General features: G+C 52.8%; 6 protein-coding genes across 6 annotated transcripts in view; 3 read left to right on the top strand and 3 right to left on the bottom strand.

Moving 5' to 3' along the window:
• The first annotated feature begins 40 nt into the window (after positions 1 to 40).
• Positions 41 to 1,721, top strand: BDW74DRAFT_154130 (NAD-dependent epimerase/dehydratase family protein). The gene is made up of 4 exons (XM_073724630.1): positions 41 to 209; positions 274 to 508; positions 567 to 1,023; positions 1,086 to 1,721. The coding sequence occupies exons 1-4, from the start codon at positions 181 to 183 to the stop codon at positions 1,478 to 1,480; spliced, it is 1,116 nt and encodes a 371-aa protein (XP_073583281.1). The 5' UTR covers positions 41 to 180; the 3' UTR covers positions 1,481 to 1,721.
• BDW74DRAFT_154124 (putative oxidoreductase) lies at positions 1,722 to 3,238 on the bottom strand. Its single transcript, XM_073724629.1, has 2 exons — positions 2,981 to 3,238; positions 1,722 to 2,916 (listed from the first exon to the last, which is right to left on the bottom strand). The coding sequence occupies exons 1-2, from the start codon at positions 3,155 to 3,157 to the stop codon at positions 1,726 to 1,728; spliced, it is 1,368 nt and encodes a 455-aa protein (XP_073583280.1). The 5' UTR covers positions 3,158 to 3,238; the 3' UTR covers positions 1,722 to 1,725.
• Positions 3,239 to 3,286: 48 nt separating this feature from the next.
• Positions 3,287 to 4,179, top strand: BDW74DRAFT_26351 (putative G-patch domain protein). Its single transcript, XM_073732352.1, has one exon. It carries the CDS (start codon positions 3,319 to 3,321, stop codon positions 4,072 to 4,074), a length of 756 nt encoding a protein of 251 aa, XP_073583279.1. The 5' UTR covers positions 3,287 to 3,318; the 3' UTR covers positions 4,075 to 4,179.
• On the bottom strand, positions 4,180 to 6,872 carry BDW74DRAFT_26350 (Sec1 family protein). The gene is made up of 7 exons (XM_073732351.1): positions 6,678 to 6,872; positions 6,565 to 6,602; positions 6,410 to 6,497; positions 6,208 to 6,354; positions 5,952 to 6,154; positions 5,432 to 5,898; positions 4,180 to 5,371 (listed from the first exon to the last, which is right to left on the bottom strand). Exons 1-7 carry the CDS (start codon positions 6,706 to 6,708, stop codon positions 4,285 to 4,287), a joined length of 2,061 nt encoding a protein of 686 aa, XP_073583278.1. The 5' UTR covers positions 6,709 to 6,872; the 3' UTR covers positions 4,180 to 4,284.
• A 147-nt stretch (positions 6,873 to 7,019) lies between these two features.
• On the top strand, positions 7,020 to 10,356 carry BDW74DRAFT_154121 (ATP-dependent RNA helicase SUV3). Its single transcript, XM_073724628.1, has 3 exons — positions 7,020 to 7,391; positions 7,455 to 8,539; positions 8,590 to 10,356. The coding sequence occupies exons 1-3, from the start codon at positions 7,239 to 7,241 to the stop codon at positions 10,223 to 10,225; spliced, it is 2,874 nt and encodes a 957-aa protein (XP_073583277.1). The 5' UTR covers positions 7,020 to 7,238; the 3' UTR covers positions 10,226 to 10,356.
• Positions 10,357 to 12,405: 2,049 nt separating this feature from the next.
• BDW74DRAFT_26309 (uncharacterized protein) overlaps positions 12,406 to 13,249 on the bottom strand; it is a 1,853-nt gene continuing 1,009 nt past the window's right edge. Inside the window, exon 2 of the mRNA XM_073732350.1 lies at positions 12,406 to 13,212. Coding sequence (XP_073583276.1) covers positions 12,534 to 13,212 — 679 coding nt within the window. The 3' untranslated portion in view covers positions 12,406 to 12,533. The remainder of the gene's footprint in view (positions 13,213 to 13,249) is intronic.

Here is a 13,249-nt window from a genome sequence, read left to right as displayed (position 1 = left end):
TTGCCCCTCCACGAGGCTGCACCTGCACCCCCCCACTATGCCGCTGCCTTCTAGCTCCCCATCGCCCATCTCCCATCTCCCCTTAAATCTCCCGCCATCCCCCCATCCCATCCGTCGTTCTTTTGACTGCGAGTCCTCTCTCCTCTGGTCACCCATCCCAATTCCAAGCACATACTCACCATGCCTTCTGGATCCGTTCTGGTCACCGGGTACGTTGCACATCTACACCCACGCCAACACCCGGAGTACTTACTGACCTGTCCCTCACCGCAGTGGAACCGGCTACATTGGCTCCTTCACTACTCTTGCTCTCCTTGAGGCCGGGTACAAGGTCGTCGTAGCGGACAATCTCTACAACTCCAGCGCCGAGGCCCTCAACCGCATTGAGTTGATCTCGGGCAAGAAGGCCGAGTTCGCCCAGCTCGATGTCACCGACGAAGCCGCCTTTGACAAGGTGTTCGAGGCTCACCCCGACATCGACAGCGTTATCCACTTCGCCGCGTTGAAGGTACGCTCGGGCACTCCATACGCATTAGCAATGCCATACTGACCCCGCACTCATCTAGGCCGTCGGCGAATCCGGTGAGAAGCCCCTCGACTACTACCACGTCAACGTATACGGCACGATCTGCCTGCTCCGATCAATGGTCCGCCACAACGTGACGAACATCGTGTTCTCCTCCTCCGCCACTGTCTACGGCGATGCCACGCGCTTCCCCGATATGATCCCCATCCCCGAGCACTGCCCGCTCGGCCCAACAAACCCCTACGGAAACACCAAGTACGCCATCGAGCTGGCCATCACGGACGTCATCAACGCCCAGCGCAACAACGCCAAGAAGGCCGGCAAGGAGGCCGAGGCCGCGAAGTGGAACGGTGCCCTGCTCCGTTACTTCAACCCCGCGGGTGCCCACCCCAGCGGTATCATGGGCGAGGACCCCCAGGGTGTGCCCTACAACCTGCTCCCTCTGCTTGCGCAGGTTGCTACAGGCAAGCGCGAGAAGCTGCTTGTTTTCGGTGATGGTATGTTTTTCAATCCTTCCTTCGGGCCCTAAGCCGGGATCTAGGCTGATAGAGGCATACAGACTACGCCTCCCACGACGGCACCGCCATCCGCGACTACATCCACATCCTTGATCTGGCAGACGGCCACCTGAAGGCTCTCAACTACCTCCGCGCTAACAACCCCGGTGTGCGCGCCTGGAACCTCGGTACCGGCCGCGGCAGCACCGTCTACGAGATGATCCGCGCTTTCTCCAAGGCCGTTGGTCGTGACCTTCCCTACGAGGTTGCTCCCCGCCGTGCGGGTGACGTCCTCAACCTCACCTCCAACCCTACGCGCGCCAACACCGAGCTCGGCTGGAAGGCGCAGCGTACCCTCGAGCAGGCCTGCGAGGATCTGTGGCTCTGGACCAAGAACAACCCCCAGGGTTACAGGCAACAGCCTCCTGCTGAGCTGCTGGAACAGCTTAAGAAATAGGTTAATATTAATTAATATGATACGGTACTTGGGAATGGATTGAATAGGATGTTCTACCGCATGGGGGTTAGCTTGTGTCAAAAGTCGACTATAGATAAACATCGCATTGATAGCGACAATGAGCTTTCGGTTTAGAATGAAACGAATTTCTTTTTTCCTTTTGTTATATATGCCTCCCGCTCAGTTTCCGGGGTCAGGAGGCGATGCTTGCTTTGAGGGTATAATCTATATTTATTATCAATACATTATTTGCTGCCATTGCCCTTCCGACTCCTTCTCGACCCAGCCTTCTGCTCTTTAGCGCCGCTTGATGCAGAGGCAGTCGACGCCGATGTTGCAGACGAGGGAGACTTTTTGACTCGAACTGATTCTTGAGTCCGAAATTTCGCATTCTCCTTTTGCTCATTCTCTTTCTTCTCCAACGCCCGCAGGACAGCACCTTCCCTCTCCCTCTCCTCAATCTGCTTCTCACTGGCCTCCCACAACTGCTTCCCCACTGCTTCATCCGTAACTTCCTTCCTAGCGAAGTCAACCTCCCGGCATTCTTTCACCATCCATCCGCCCGTACCTCGGCCAAACTTAGCCTCCATCGCTGCATACAGGATACTCTGTGCCCCTTGCTGCGGGGACTTGAGGATAAGCCACCAGATGGGCCAGGTGATGAGGTAGATCAGTAGGCCCCAGAGGGACCCTCCGGTAAGCCAACGGCGGGTTCCAGGTGTGCGGGTGAGGCCTGGGTCAACGAGGATCACACGGGTCGAGGGGGGCTGGCCATCAGGGCGTTTGAAGGCGTTGAGGTGTTTTTGAAATGAGCTCGCAAAAATCATGAGGGAGAGCTTGCTAAGGCCATAGATGCCTTTAGACCGAGTCTGCGACTGGCGCTGCTGTTTTGGGACCGCTTTCTTCGATGCTGGAGTGCGTAGCGGTTGTGTGGCAGCCATTTGTTTGTGGATTGGAATGGTGTCTGCGTGCAGCTGCGCGAAGTCGAGTTTCGGTGCGCCGATGTAGCTTGAACACGTTGTCATTATCACGCGGGCATCACGGTGGGGTGGCTGGACTCGAAGTGCTGGGCTTAGAATGCTGAGTAGGTGGAAGTTGGCCAGGTAATTGACCTGCCACTCCTCGTTTATTCCATCTATAGTGACCTTTTCCTTCGACGCAGTCGGATTCGCCGTGTTCGCACAAAGAATGAGCATGTCTAGCCGTCGGGGAGGAACATTGTCGATCCACTTCGTCGCGAAGGTTCGGATAGAATGAAGAGAAGAGAGGTCAACTTGCTCTGCATAAATGAGCTGGTTGCCTGTTGATTTTCTCAGATCTTCGATATAGTCAATGAGGAAAATGTCCGACGGAGCATGCTGCGTCAGAAGGATGATTTGAGCGCCGCGCGTTGCGAGTTCATAAACGACAGTAGCTCCTATGCCGGATGTACCTCCCTACAAGGTTAGAAAATCAGTAAAATGTCTTGCAGCAAAGTGAGAAATCTCAAAGTTAGCGCACCGTCACCATAACTACTTTGCTATGCATCATCCTCTCGGAGGCATTCCGGGCACCACCGAAGTAATACTTCAGGGCCCCGACAAGGAGGATCCATGGTGTGACCTTGAGAATCGTAAAGAAATACGGGATAGCCGAAAGGCCCTCCTCGATACCCTTGGTAATCAGTGGGATGGGCATCTCGAGTTGGACTTGGGTCACTGGGTGGGTGGTAAGGTCAAGGGCTCCAGAAGGTGCGGAAGCTGGAGCTCTGCGAAACACCAAAATAGCGGCCGATCTCCCGCCACCACCGCTGACACTCGCGCCTTCCTCAACTTCACCCTCTCATAAACCATCGAACCATGTCTTATGAAGACGAAGACTATTTCCTCCCACTTGAAGACCAGCGCGTCTTCGGCGCAGGCATCACGCGAAAGCGGGTTCCGTTTGTGAGGTCCTTTGAGCTGTCAACGCTCACTTCCTCCGCACCCGCAACGCCAGCTTCCAGCGGGGCTAGCATAGCAAATACATATCTGTCGATTGTCATGCCAAAGGCGTCAGCTTCGGACTCGAATTCTGCTACAGCGCCAACATCAGATACATCTTCTACCACCGCTGAACCCGCCCCAACCACCACCGCTGACGACCGCAGCCACTCCGCTCCTCCCCCGCCAACCTCAAACATGCCCTCAACATGCGAAGTCTGCAAGCTCCCACTCACTTCCTCCGAAACTCAAGACGGCAAACCTCACGAATCATCCATCGCGCATCAAGTCTGTCTTACTCATTCTCACCCGCCTTCTCACCTTGACCGCACCAGACACGGACTTCGCTACCTTGAGTCTTATGGCTGGAACCCAGATAGCCGGTTAGGCCTCGGAGCTACGGGGCGGGAGGGGATACGAGAACCTTTGAAGGGGAAGTTGAAGGCTGATACGGTGGGACTGGGGGCCGTGCTTCCATCTCCGGCGTCTGTGGAGAAGAGGAAGGACAAGGTTCAGAAGTTGAATGCGAAGCAAGTTAGGAAGGGGCATTTGGACGCGAGGAAGAAGGGCGAGAAGTTACGGGAGATGTTTTATCAGGATGATGACGTTCTGAGGTACCTTGGTGCGGGATGACTTTTTGATGGCCTTTTTATTATGATATTCTATGATACCCCTGTACTATATATAAGGATTAGCGATTTGAAAGGCTGGTATAATCAGCTCAAGAGCAAAAGAAATCTCGATTGAATACCGCGGCGCCTTATTGCTTAAACAACCCTAGATGGTATCACATAAGCGCGACTGAAACAAAGAATAAACCGAGACGCCAAAGCTTGAATAATTCTACCTGAAGAAACGGTGCTTCTTCTTCTCTTTCTGCTCCTTCGGCGGCTTTCCTGAACTAGATGACCTTGGAGGATTCGGTCCCAGAGACATCGCTCCCATTGACACGGTAGGGGGTGCTGGTGCAGGTGCAGGAGTCGGTTTGTGCTGAGGTGCAGGTTGAGGCGGAGGGTCCCGCTCAAACAGATGGGCTGGGGCTGTCGGCTTCGGTCGCTCGGCGGGAATATCAAGGCGACGCTTGTCTGCGCTCAAATCACCAACTTGGCGGAGGAACAGTCCCGGAGTCAACATATGAGAGGTAGCAAGGAAGACGTCCTTTTTGAAGGCCTCCGAAATCTCATAGCATGCTCGTGCTTCGCCGTACGTGGCACCTCCAGCCATAAAAACAATGATGCGCTGCCGTGGCTGCTCCCCTGTCGTACGCGTCCGTGCCCAGGTGGGTTTTGCGCTTCGAAGAGACGCTTGCGCGGAGGTGTCCTGCTGTGCTGTCATGATGTCTGCATCGGTTGGTGGACGTGTGGGTGGGAAAGTAGAAGGGTCTAAGGTCCCTTTGATAACATCTTCCAACATCATTTTGATGATGAGTTCATATCGGGAAAGGATCCCCTCATCCGAGTCAGACACCACTGGAGGTTTCCTGCTGAACAATGGTTGCACGGGCGGCTTGTCATCCTTTAATGGCTTATCGACTCTGGCTCCGAGTAGTTCGAGATTGGAAATAATGTCCCCGTCCTGCGGTGGAAGTTGAGCATGGGCCATAAGTTTTCTGATATCTCCGGGGAGTAGTCCGTTGCGGTAAATGATGTAGAACAGTAAGAGTCTCAGCCTGTCAGTGTGGATGATAGTGTCATCATCTAGCAGCTGTACAAGCTGTGACGCCAGACCCTTGGCCTTTTTATAATTCTCGTCTAGGCCGGTTGCGAGACACTGCTCAACTGAGCTTACCTCAATGAGCTTATGTTCCTGGAAGAATTTCATACATTCTTCGGCCATGTTCAAGTGGAGTGTGTATGCATCTCTGCCTGCTTGGAAATCGCGAAGACCAGCCAGCATGTCTTTGATCATGCCCACATCCGCTTTGTTGTTACTGTACTGGATTAGCCAAATTACTCGATAACGAATGGGACTACATAAAGGGACTACATACCCTTCCGCGAACTGTGGATTAGCTGCACGGAACTTGGCAAAATCTTCACCCAATTTTCCTAGCACATCCTTCATGTGCATATGCCTGTATTCTACCCAGATTCGGTCTTCATCGTTGAGTTCCATCTCCTTCACATCTTCATTTATAGCGCCCTTGTTCACAACCATCTTGTAGGTAACTTTATCCCCCTCTTTGATCGGCAACAAGTCGTGGACCATGGATTGATATGTAAATTCGTGAATCAAAGGCGCGAATAGATCCATCGATCTGTCTACAACCAGAAGCACACCTCGGGGCCTGGGAGAGGGTGGCGGAAAACCTCTGTTGAACTGTGCAAATTGATCTAGTTCTTCTTGTATAAACCGTGCCAAGTGCGAGCACAGTACACCGGCCTCGTGGGTCGGTGTCCTAGGTCGATAGTATCTGATCACGGGGTATTCCCCCAATGTCGCGCATAAGGACACAGCCTGCAGAATCGATAAGCGATAGCAGACATTGACAGTATAAGCTGGTAACCTACCTTGTGCGCCAAAGTTGTCAAGTGCTCGCGGATCAAATGATTACAGCCAGGATGGAACAGGACTGGAAAACTCCACGGATCTCGGAACGTGACAAGGCGTGATTCTCTTGGATAGTAGTCAATGCTGATGGTTTGAAAACCTGCAAGTTGCTCTTGGACCATCTGCGACCGGTCAAACCTAGCGCGCAGCCCAGGGTCGAGAACTACCAAGCGTGTCAGGACAGGGCGCATTCGGAAGGGTACAGGGCTGACCAACACGACGTCCACACCAGATATGATTTCTTGTATTTATTCCTCTCAAAATCGGCTAGAACGCAGTCGACGATGTGTGGGAGGGCAGAGAGGATATAAAGGGCATCCATCGACGGGTTGGACTGCCGTCGATTCTCGATCTGTTCAATATCTAGCGGCGGGGATCAGACAATGCGGGTCGGTGACAACTGGCAAGTTGGGCTTACTGGTGACATTGAGGTTGAGAATATCATCTTCTTTGACCGCATTGAGGATTAAGTTGCGACTGCCTTCATCTACCACCAAGACTTTCCACTGCACATGGCCAACGTCAGTTCAATCATAGAGCAGGAGCGGGAAGGCGGGGGTATCGCGGTCGCACATTGTCGCCCCCGGAAGTCCGGATGGTGTTCAGGATGACTTGTTGTTAGATCGGTATTAGCATCGCAGACTAGTAATGGTCTTTTAGCTTGAATGGTTTGCTGTAGGACTTACTTTCCCGCTGGATATAGAGTAATGAGCCCATGGTGGCCGGCCGGCAGCCCCTCAGGAGGTCGGTTCAAAGCTCGCGGTCTCGAGCAGAAGAGCGAAGGAACAAGTGTTGAGAAGAGCAGATAAGGGCAAAGCAGGAGTGCCGCAATGGGGCCGTGGTAGGGTAGAGAACAGGGTGTCGTGAAGAAAGGGAGAGCTGTTTATGAAACGTAGCATGGCTTAGTTGTAGGAGGTCCGGAGATGATCCCCACTCTGCGGTTGGCGGCGGCCGCGATCTGCAATCAACCGGAGCTGCAGAGGCAACTTTTTGGTCTTGCGCTTCAAATTTCTTTGCGACTTCATTAGCTTTCAAGCCTCTCGCTCCATGCATTGGGTCTTTCCTTTCAACCCGTGCTAGACTACAGCGGCACATACTTCCCGTGTTTGATCTGATTATTATCTCTATGAGTTGTTTCGGATGCGCAGAGCGCCTCCGATAAAATCGGCCCTGTGCTGCGCTTCAACATCAAAAGCTGCGCTAACAGCCTCGCCTTTATTAATCCTGTTATATACGGCCCAAAAGTAATGCGGCCATGGATAAGCCGAGGCAGTCATGCACTGCCTGGTGCTTTCCAGACTTCTTTGCGCTCTTTAGCGCGGACCTTCACCTCAACATCTGCGCTTGAGCGAAAGGTGAGCAAGGCAAAGCAGAAGGCCAAACAAGCACTAGAAGCTAGAGTACGAAACCCTTGGGTGTGGATATCTCGTATGTAGCAACACGCTGACGTTGTTTGCGAATAGAATTCACCCTTCAAATATGGGAAGCCCATCGCCAATTTCCCTCAACTCGTCGTGTCTATGCTTCGCGAGATGAAATCCGACGAACCAACCACAAACGAAGAAGATGCTGCGTTATGGCAACGATTTGAGCGCTACGTCTTGAATGCCTGCAATGTTACGGAAACGCGAGAAAAGCCGAGGCAGGGTTCCTTGCTCCAAACGAAAAGCACGTTAACTAAGGCCTATTTCAAAAACGGCCTTTCGGGACTGAGAATTGAACTGGATAATCTTTTATATGCGTTTGACCTCGATGCCAGATATTCAGAGCCGAACTTGGAGCAGCAGCAGAAAATCGCAGACTTGCGATACCCCGCCGAATGGTACTCCCAAGCACGAGCTATTCAGCGGACAATCCATTTACACGTCGGCCCAACAAATTCGGGAAAGACATACCATGCCCTTAAGCGGTTGGAGACATGTAAAAGCGGCTTTTATGCAGGGCCCTTGAGGCTCCTGGCGCAAGAAGTCTATCATCGGTTTAAGTCAAGCGGAATCCCCTGTAACCTTGTCACGGGCGATGAAGTAAGGATTTCTGAGGGTGAAAAGGCGGTAATAGTGAGCAATACAGTGGAGATGGCTAACTTGGGACAAACCTACGATGTTGGTGTGATTGATGAAATCCAAATGATCGCCGATCCAAGGCGCGGCTGGGCTTGGTCTCGTGCTTTCTTGGGATGTCAAGCGAAAGAACTTCACCTCTGTGGAGAGACCAGAGTGGTGCCTCTGATTCGGGAACTCGCGGCTCTCACCGGAGACAAGCTTGAAATCCACCGATATGAGCGATTGAACCCGCTGAGAGCTATGAAACATAGCCTGAAAGGGGACTTAACCAAACTCCAGAAAGGAGACTGTATCGTCTCGTTTTCCCGAGTCGGGATTCACGCTATGAAAGCCACGATCGAAAGGATCACAGGTCGACGAGCTGCTATTATCTATGGTGGCTTGCCGGCTGAGATCCGTACCCAGCAGGCAAGTCTTTTCAATGATCCAGATAATGACTATGATTTTCTAGTTGCCAGCGACGCCATAGGCATGGGTCTCAACCTGTGAGTTTCGCCTCTTTATACATTACCAACGGACATCTAACTGTGTATAGAAGCTGCAAGCGCATCATATTCGAAACTGTCGTGAAGAATCTCCGAACCGGGTTACAGAGGCTCACTGTCCCAGAAATCAAGCAAATTGGTGGACGAGCCGGTCGTTACCGCTCAGCAACACAACATGGAACTATTGTTCAAGACGATACAGAAAACATCGGTTATGTTACCTCTCTAGAAGAGGTCGACCTCCCTTACATCCAGGAGGCGCTGAACACTGAACCACCCCCGATCAATGCTGCGGGCATATCCCCTCCCGACCCCGTTTATGAGAAATTTGCAGCCTATTTTCCTGGGAATGCATCACTCGCATACATGATCAACCGGTTAGCGGAGATTGCCAGGATCGATCCACTCTTCTTCATTTGCGACCCTACGCCTAATCTAGAAACCGCGGAGGTGATTGATGCTGTGCCTGGCCTGAATCTTACAGACCAGTTGACCTTGATGGCTGCACCCGTCGGTGCACGGGAAGAAATTGGACGCAGGGTGGCGATGGCTTTCGCCCGCTGTGTTCTTGAGAACAAGAATGGCCGACTCCTGGATATTGAGGAAATCAATCTCGAAATCCTTGAAGAACCAGTGTCAGGAAACAAGGAATATATGCATGGACTCGAAGCGCTGCATCGAGCTGTGATTCTCTACAGCTGGCTTAGCTACCGCTTCGGAGGCATTTTCACAGACCGCACTTTGTCAGCCCACGTGAAAGAACTGGTGGAAGAGAGACTGGTCAGGGCATTGACTGAGTTCTCTGCGAACAAGAAACTCCGGAAGAACGCCTCTCTACATCGCCAGATTGCCATGGAGAAGCAGCAACGTTTACAACAGGAACTCATGGGCGCCAATGGAAGCACAGAGCTTGGTCAGTCGGAATCTGGTGGTTCATATAGCCTCGATGTATTCAACACGTCCAACAACGAGGAAGTTACCGGCAAAGGTGTTCTCGCAGAGGAGCAGGGCTCCGAGGTGGAGTTCGCAGACAATAGCGCGACTCGTGGCAGCGAAGACAATGCTGAGACAGATATACTTGCTGACGAAAATTTAATTGAGGAAGAGACAGCCATCAGTAACACGTCACACTCCGGCGAGGACATTGTGAACCCGGGTATCGCGACTAATGACCACGGTGACGAGCAAAAGCCGGAGCTAGAGACAAGCGACACCATGCGCAATAACGAAGGCTCTGCTGAGCATGATCCTGAGCTTGGCAGTGTCTTCGAGCAAGAGCCTCCATCACAGGTTGATACTTCACCCCCCGAGGTCAATGAGTTTATTAAACTTCCCGACGAAATATCCAAAGCAAACGATGCTACACTTGATTCTAAGGGGTCTGCTGATCACAGTCCAGCGGGCAATGCTTTGGAGGAACAGCCCGTATCCAAGGATACTACCCCTGTACTCAACGAGTCTAGTAATCACGATCTAGCAGGTGCTGTTCCTGAGAAACAGCCCCAACCCGAGGATGCTACGCCTGGTAGCGAGGAGTCATCTGGGCATAGTCCAGTGGTTCACAATACCGTCGATGGAGAGTCCGAGCGGAAGGATGTCACGCCAGAAAGTAACGAGCCCGGTGAGAGCGATTTGGCGGCTCGCAACAACGAAGAAGAGCCAGCACGGAGGGCTGCCAGTCACTAGGCCTGCTCCGCCATAGACGACAGACATGTATTATTATTAGACGTTTATATCATCCAGAGCAGGTTTACGGAACACTCCATTGATCCTTCCTGGATTGGTTACCTGTATTATACTCTACTTCTCTTGGATTGAATATCTAACCCACTTTTCTTCTTAGATATGTATGATCATTATCGAATTAGTTTGTTGATTTGCCGCCTCGTCATGTCTCATACAGTCTCTTCTTACCAAGGGTTGATGGACTATGGGCCCAGCCACCGAAGTATTCCACCAGACCAGATCCCAATCCCCCGCCTCCATCTCCAAAGAAATCTTGGAATCTCGGGGACTGGTTTCTAATCTCAACGACATTGTTTGTCTCACATTGGCTCAAAAACGAGAAACCCAAGAGAGCTTCTTGGTCCGGATCCCGAATCACCACTGACAAGATAGGAAGGTAACCGAGCCATCCCCAACCGTACATATGGGCTCTGTATCTGCGTTACCTGCCACATTACTCGGTAGGAGACCATGGCCCAATGGGGAGCAGCAGCTCTTTTTCATCGTCGATCAGTCTCTGATCTTTACTCCGTAGTCCCAGTCAACTGGACTTTTCACATCAAGAGGGATTTACATACAGGCCGGCGGCTTCCTGTTGTGCAATGCGTAACCGCGTCTGGCCCCGGGGTGTCTTGGATCATTCCAGATCTGTTCCCTGCTTGGGCCAATTTGGTCGCTCCTCATTTGGAGTCGTGGGAGAATTGAATCCTGTGGACTATGGAGGACTAACAGCTTGCGAGTGACATCAGGGCTCCGGTCCTTTGTGTGCCATAGCCAATGGCTGATCCTTGGTGATGGCTATCTGGACAAGGGTCGGAATGGTGACCGGGGTACTCGGCCGTACTAACTTGCTGGCAGTGGACTTCGGCTGACGGATAAACAAGACAACAACAAGACAGGCATCATGGCAAAGGATTTCCGTATCCATAATATTCCCGTCTATCCGTACTCCGCAGTGAGACTCGAATGCGGGAGAAGTCACAATCACTGTGCATACTCCGGATTAGCAGGACGGACTAATGCAGGTTGGCCGGTCTGGAAGACAATCCCCAACTCCTCTGCCGATAATAATAGGTGAGACTTATCTCGAGTGACCTCATCCAAAGACCATAACAGGCGTCTTATCGCGGTAGGAGGCGTTGATTTGCGGCGATGTCTCAGCTCGTTCAAGCCGCCAACCCCGCCTTTCCTCTTTGACCTCGATGCAATTTCCGGTTTCCTTCCTTCATCCATCCAGCCTTCCACGACCAGGGTCAGGATCAACTTCCCTCTCGCAAGGTTCTACTAGTCTCACCCGAACCAGAGTCTCCTCCAGCAGCTGCTCGCAGGGATGTCTCTGGTTTAATCTATTTTGACAGCTCCTTTCAACCACGGTACGGTGCCATCGACGGCTGCCATCGCCCGAGTGCTGGTGGCACAACATCGTCAGCCCAATGTGATGATGCGCCTTCGGGTTTTGCGTGCTTATCTACCTATCCGTCTCGATTGATCGTCCAAGATCGTCGCTCAGCATATGCACGGTATACTATACGGACACCAGTGGGCAGCCGCAATTATGCTTCAGGCCGGCAGATGCTTTAATTTGACCACGACACTCGGATACAGATGGCTGGTTGAACGGAACAATGATGCCAGTGTCATATCGATATCGAAGTCAGGCCATCCCCACGTGCCCTCCCCCCATCCCGCTGCTATTCCGGGGTTATGAACGCTATCTAGGACACGTCTCTAACCCTAACCAGGCACTGCCTGGAACTTGATCTATCAGACCTAGCCGCCAATGCACTGTCGGTCTCTAGCCTCGCACTAGGGCTGAGAAACATCCAGTGGCCTTCATGTCAGGGCCCACTCGATGCCGAAGTTGCCTGCCAAGTAGCAATGAGGAGGACCTTACCAGTGGAGGCCGCCGCTGTCATGAAAATGGTAGCGAACTGACCGTCCAGAATGACCGGGGTCAACGGCAGGGTTGCAGTCAACTGAAATGACGCATTGGAATCGCTCGCCAATGCCAGCCCCCCCGGCCAACTGATAAAGAGGACATGGCATGCCCTAACTACTAGGATTTTCTCGTCGTGCGAGCTTTCTTCCGCAAGAGCCTCTGCAACCCACATTCGTTTCCCGGTGTTTCACTGCTACACTAGTGCTTGTCCTCGACATTGCTTATCATCTTTATTCTTACAACACGAGAATAATTACTGCAAGCTCTTGACAGCCTCTCGTTTATACCCTTTCCACCATGAGGGTCAGCCCTTTGCTTCTGGTCACTACCCTAGGTGCCGTGAGCAGTGTCCTTGCGGCACCTGCTCCGGCCCAGGTCGAACGTGGCGTCGAGATCTCCGGATCTTACGGCGGAGACCATGATTGGGACTGGGGTCACGGCGGTGGTGGTCATGGCGATGACGACAACGATGATGACCATGACTGGGAGCCGCCAACCACCACTCCATGCGAGACAAGCACAGAGTCCACCCCACCTCACCCTACGTGGACTCCTACATGGACTCCCAAGCCTCCCCATACTCCGAAGCCTCCCACCGAGACGGAGACTAAACCCCCACACACTCCGAAGCCACCGCATACCCCAAAGCCTCCTACCGAAACGGAGACCAAGCCGCCTCACACTCCAAAGCCGCCGCATACTCCCAAACCCCCTACTGAAACGGAGACCAAGCCGCCTCACACTCCAAAGCCGCCGCATACTCCAAAGCCGCCTACTGAAACGGAGACCAAGCCTCCTCACACTCCGAAGCCGCCGCATACTCCGAAGCCTCCTACTCACACTCCAAAGCCGCCTACATCGACCCCCAAACCTCCGCCTCCTCCTGAGACAACGCCCTGCGAGACGGAAACCACAACTAAGCCTCCGCCTCCGCCTGAAACCACGCCATGTGAGACGGAGACTACGACCAAACCTCCACCTCCCCAGACGGAGACCACGCCTCCGCCGCCTCCGGAGACCACGCCATGCGAGACGGAGACTACGAC

The sequence above is a fragment of the Aspergillus multicolor genome (assembly GCF_047715735.1).
Source record: "Aspergillus multicolor strain CBS 133.54 unplaced genomic scaffold BDW74scaffold_14, whole genome shotgun sequence".
Classification (NCBI taxonomy): Eukaryota; Fungi; Ascomycota; class Eurotiomycetes; order Eurotiales; family Aspergillaceae; genus Aspergillus; species Aspergillus multicolor.
Note: the sequence above shows the minus strand (reverse complement) of the source record. Positions and strands in the feature narration are given on the sequence as shown.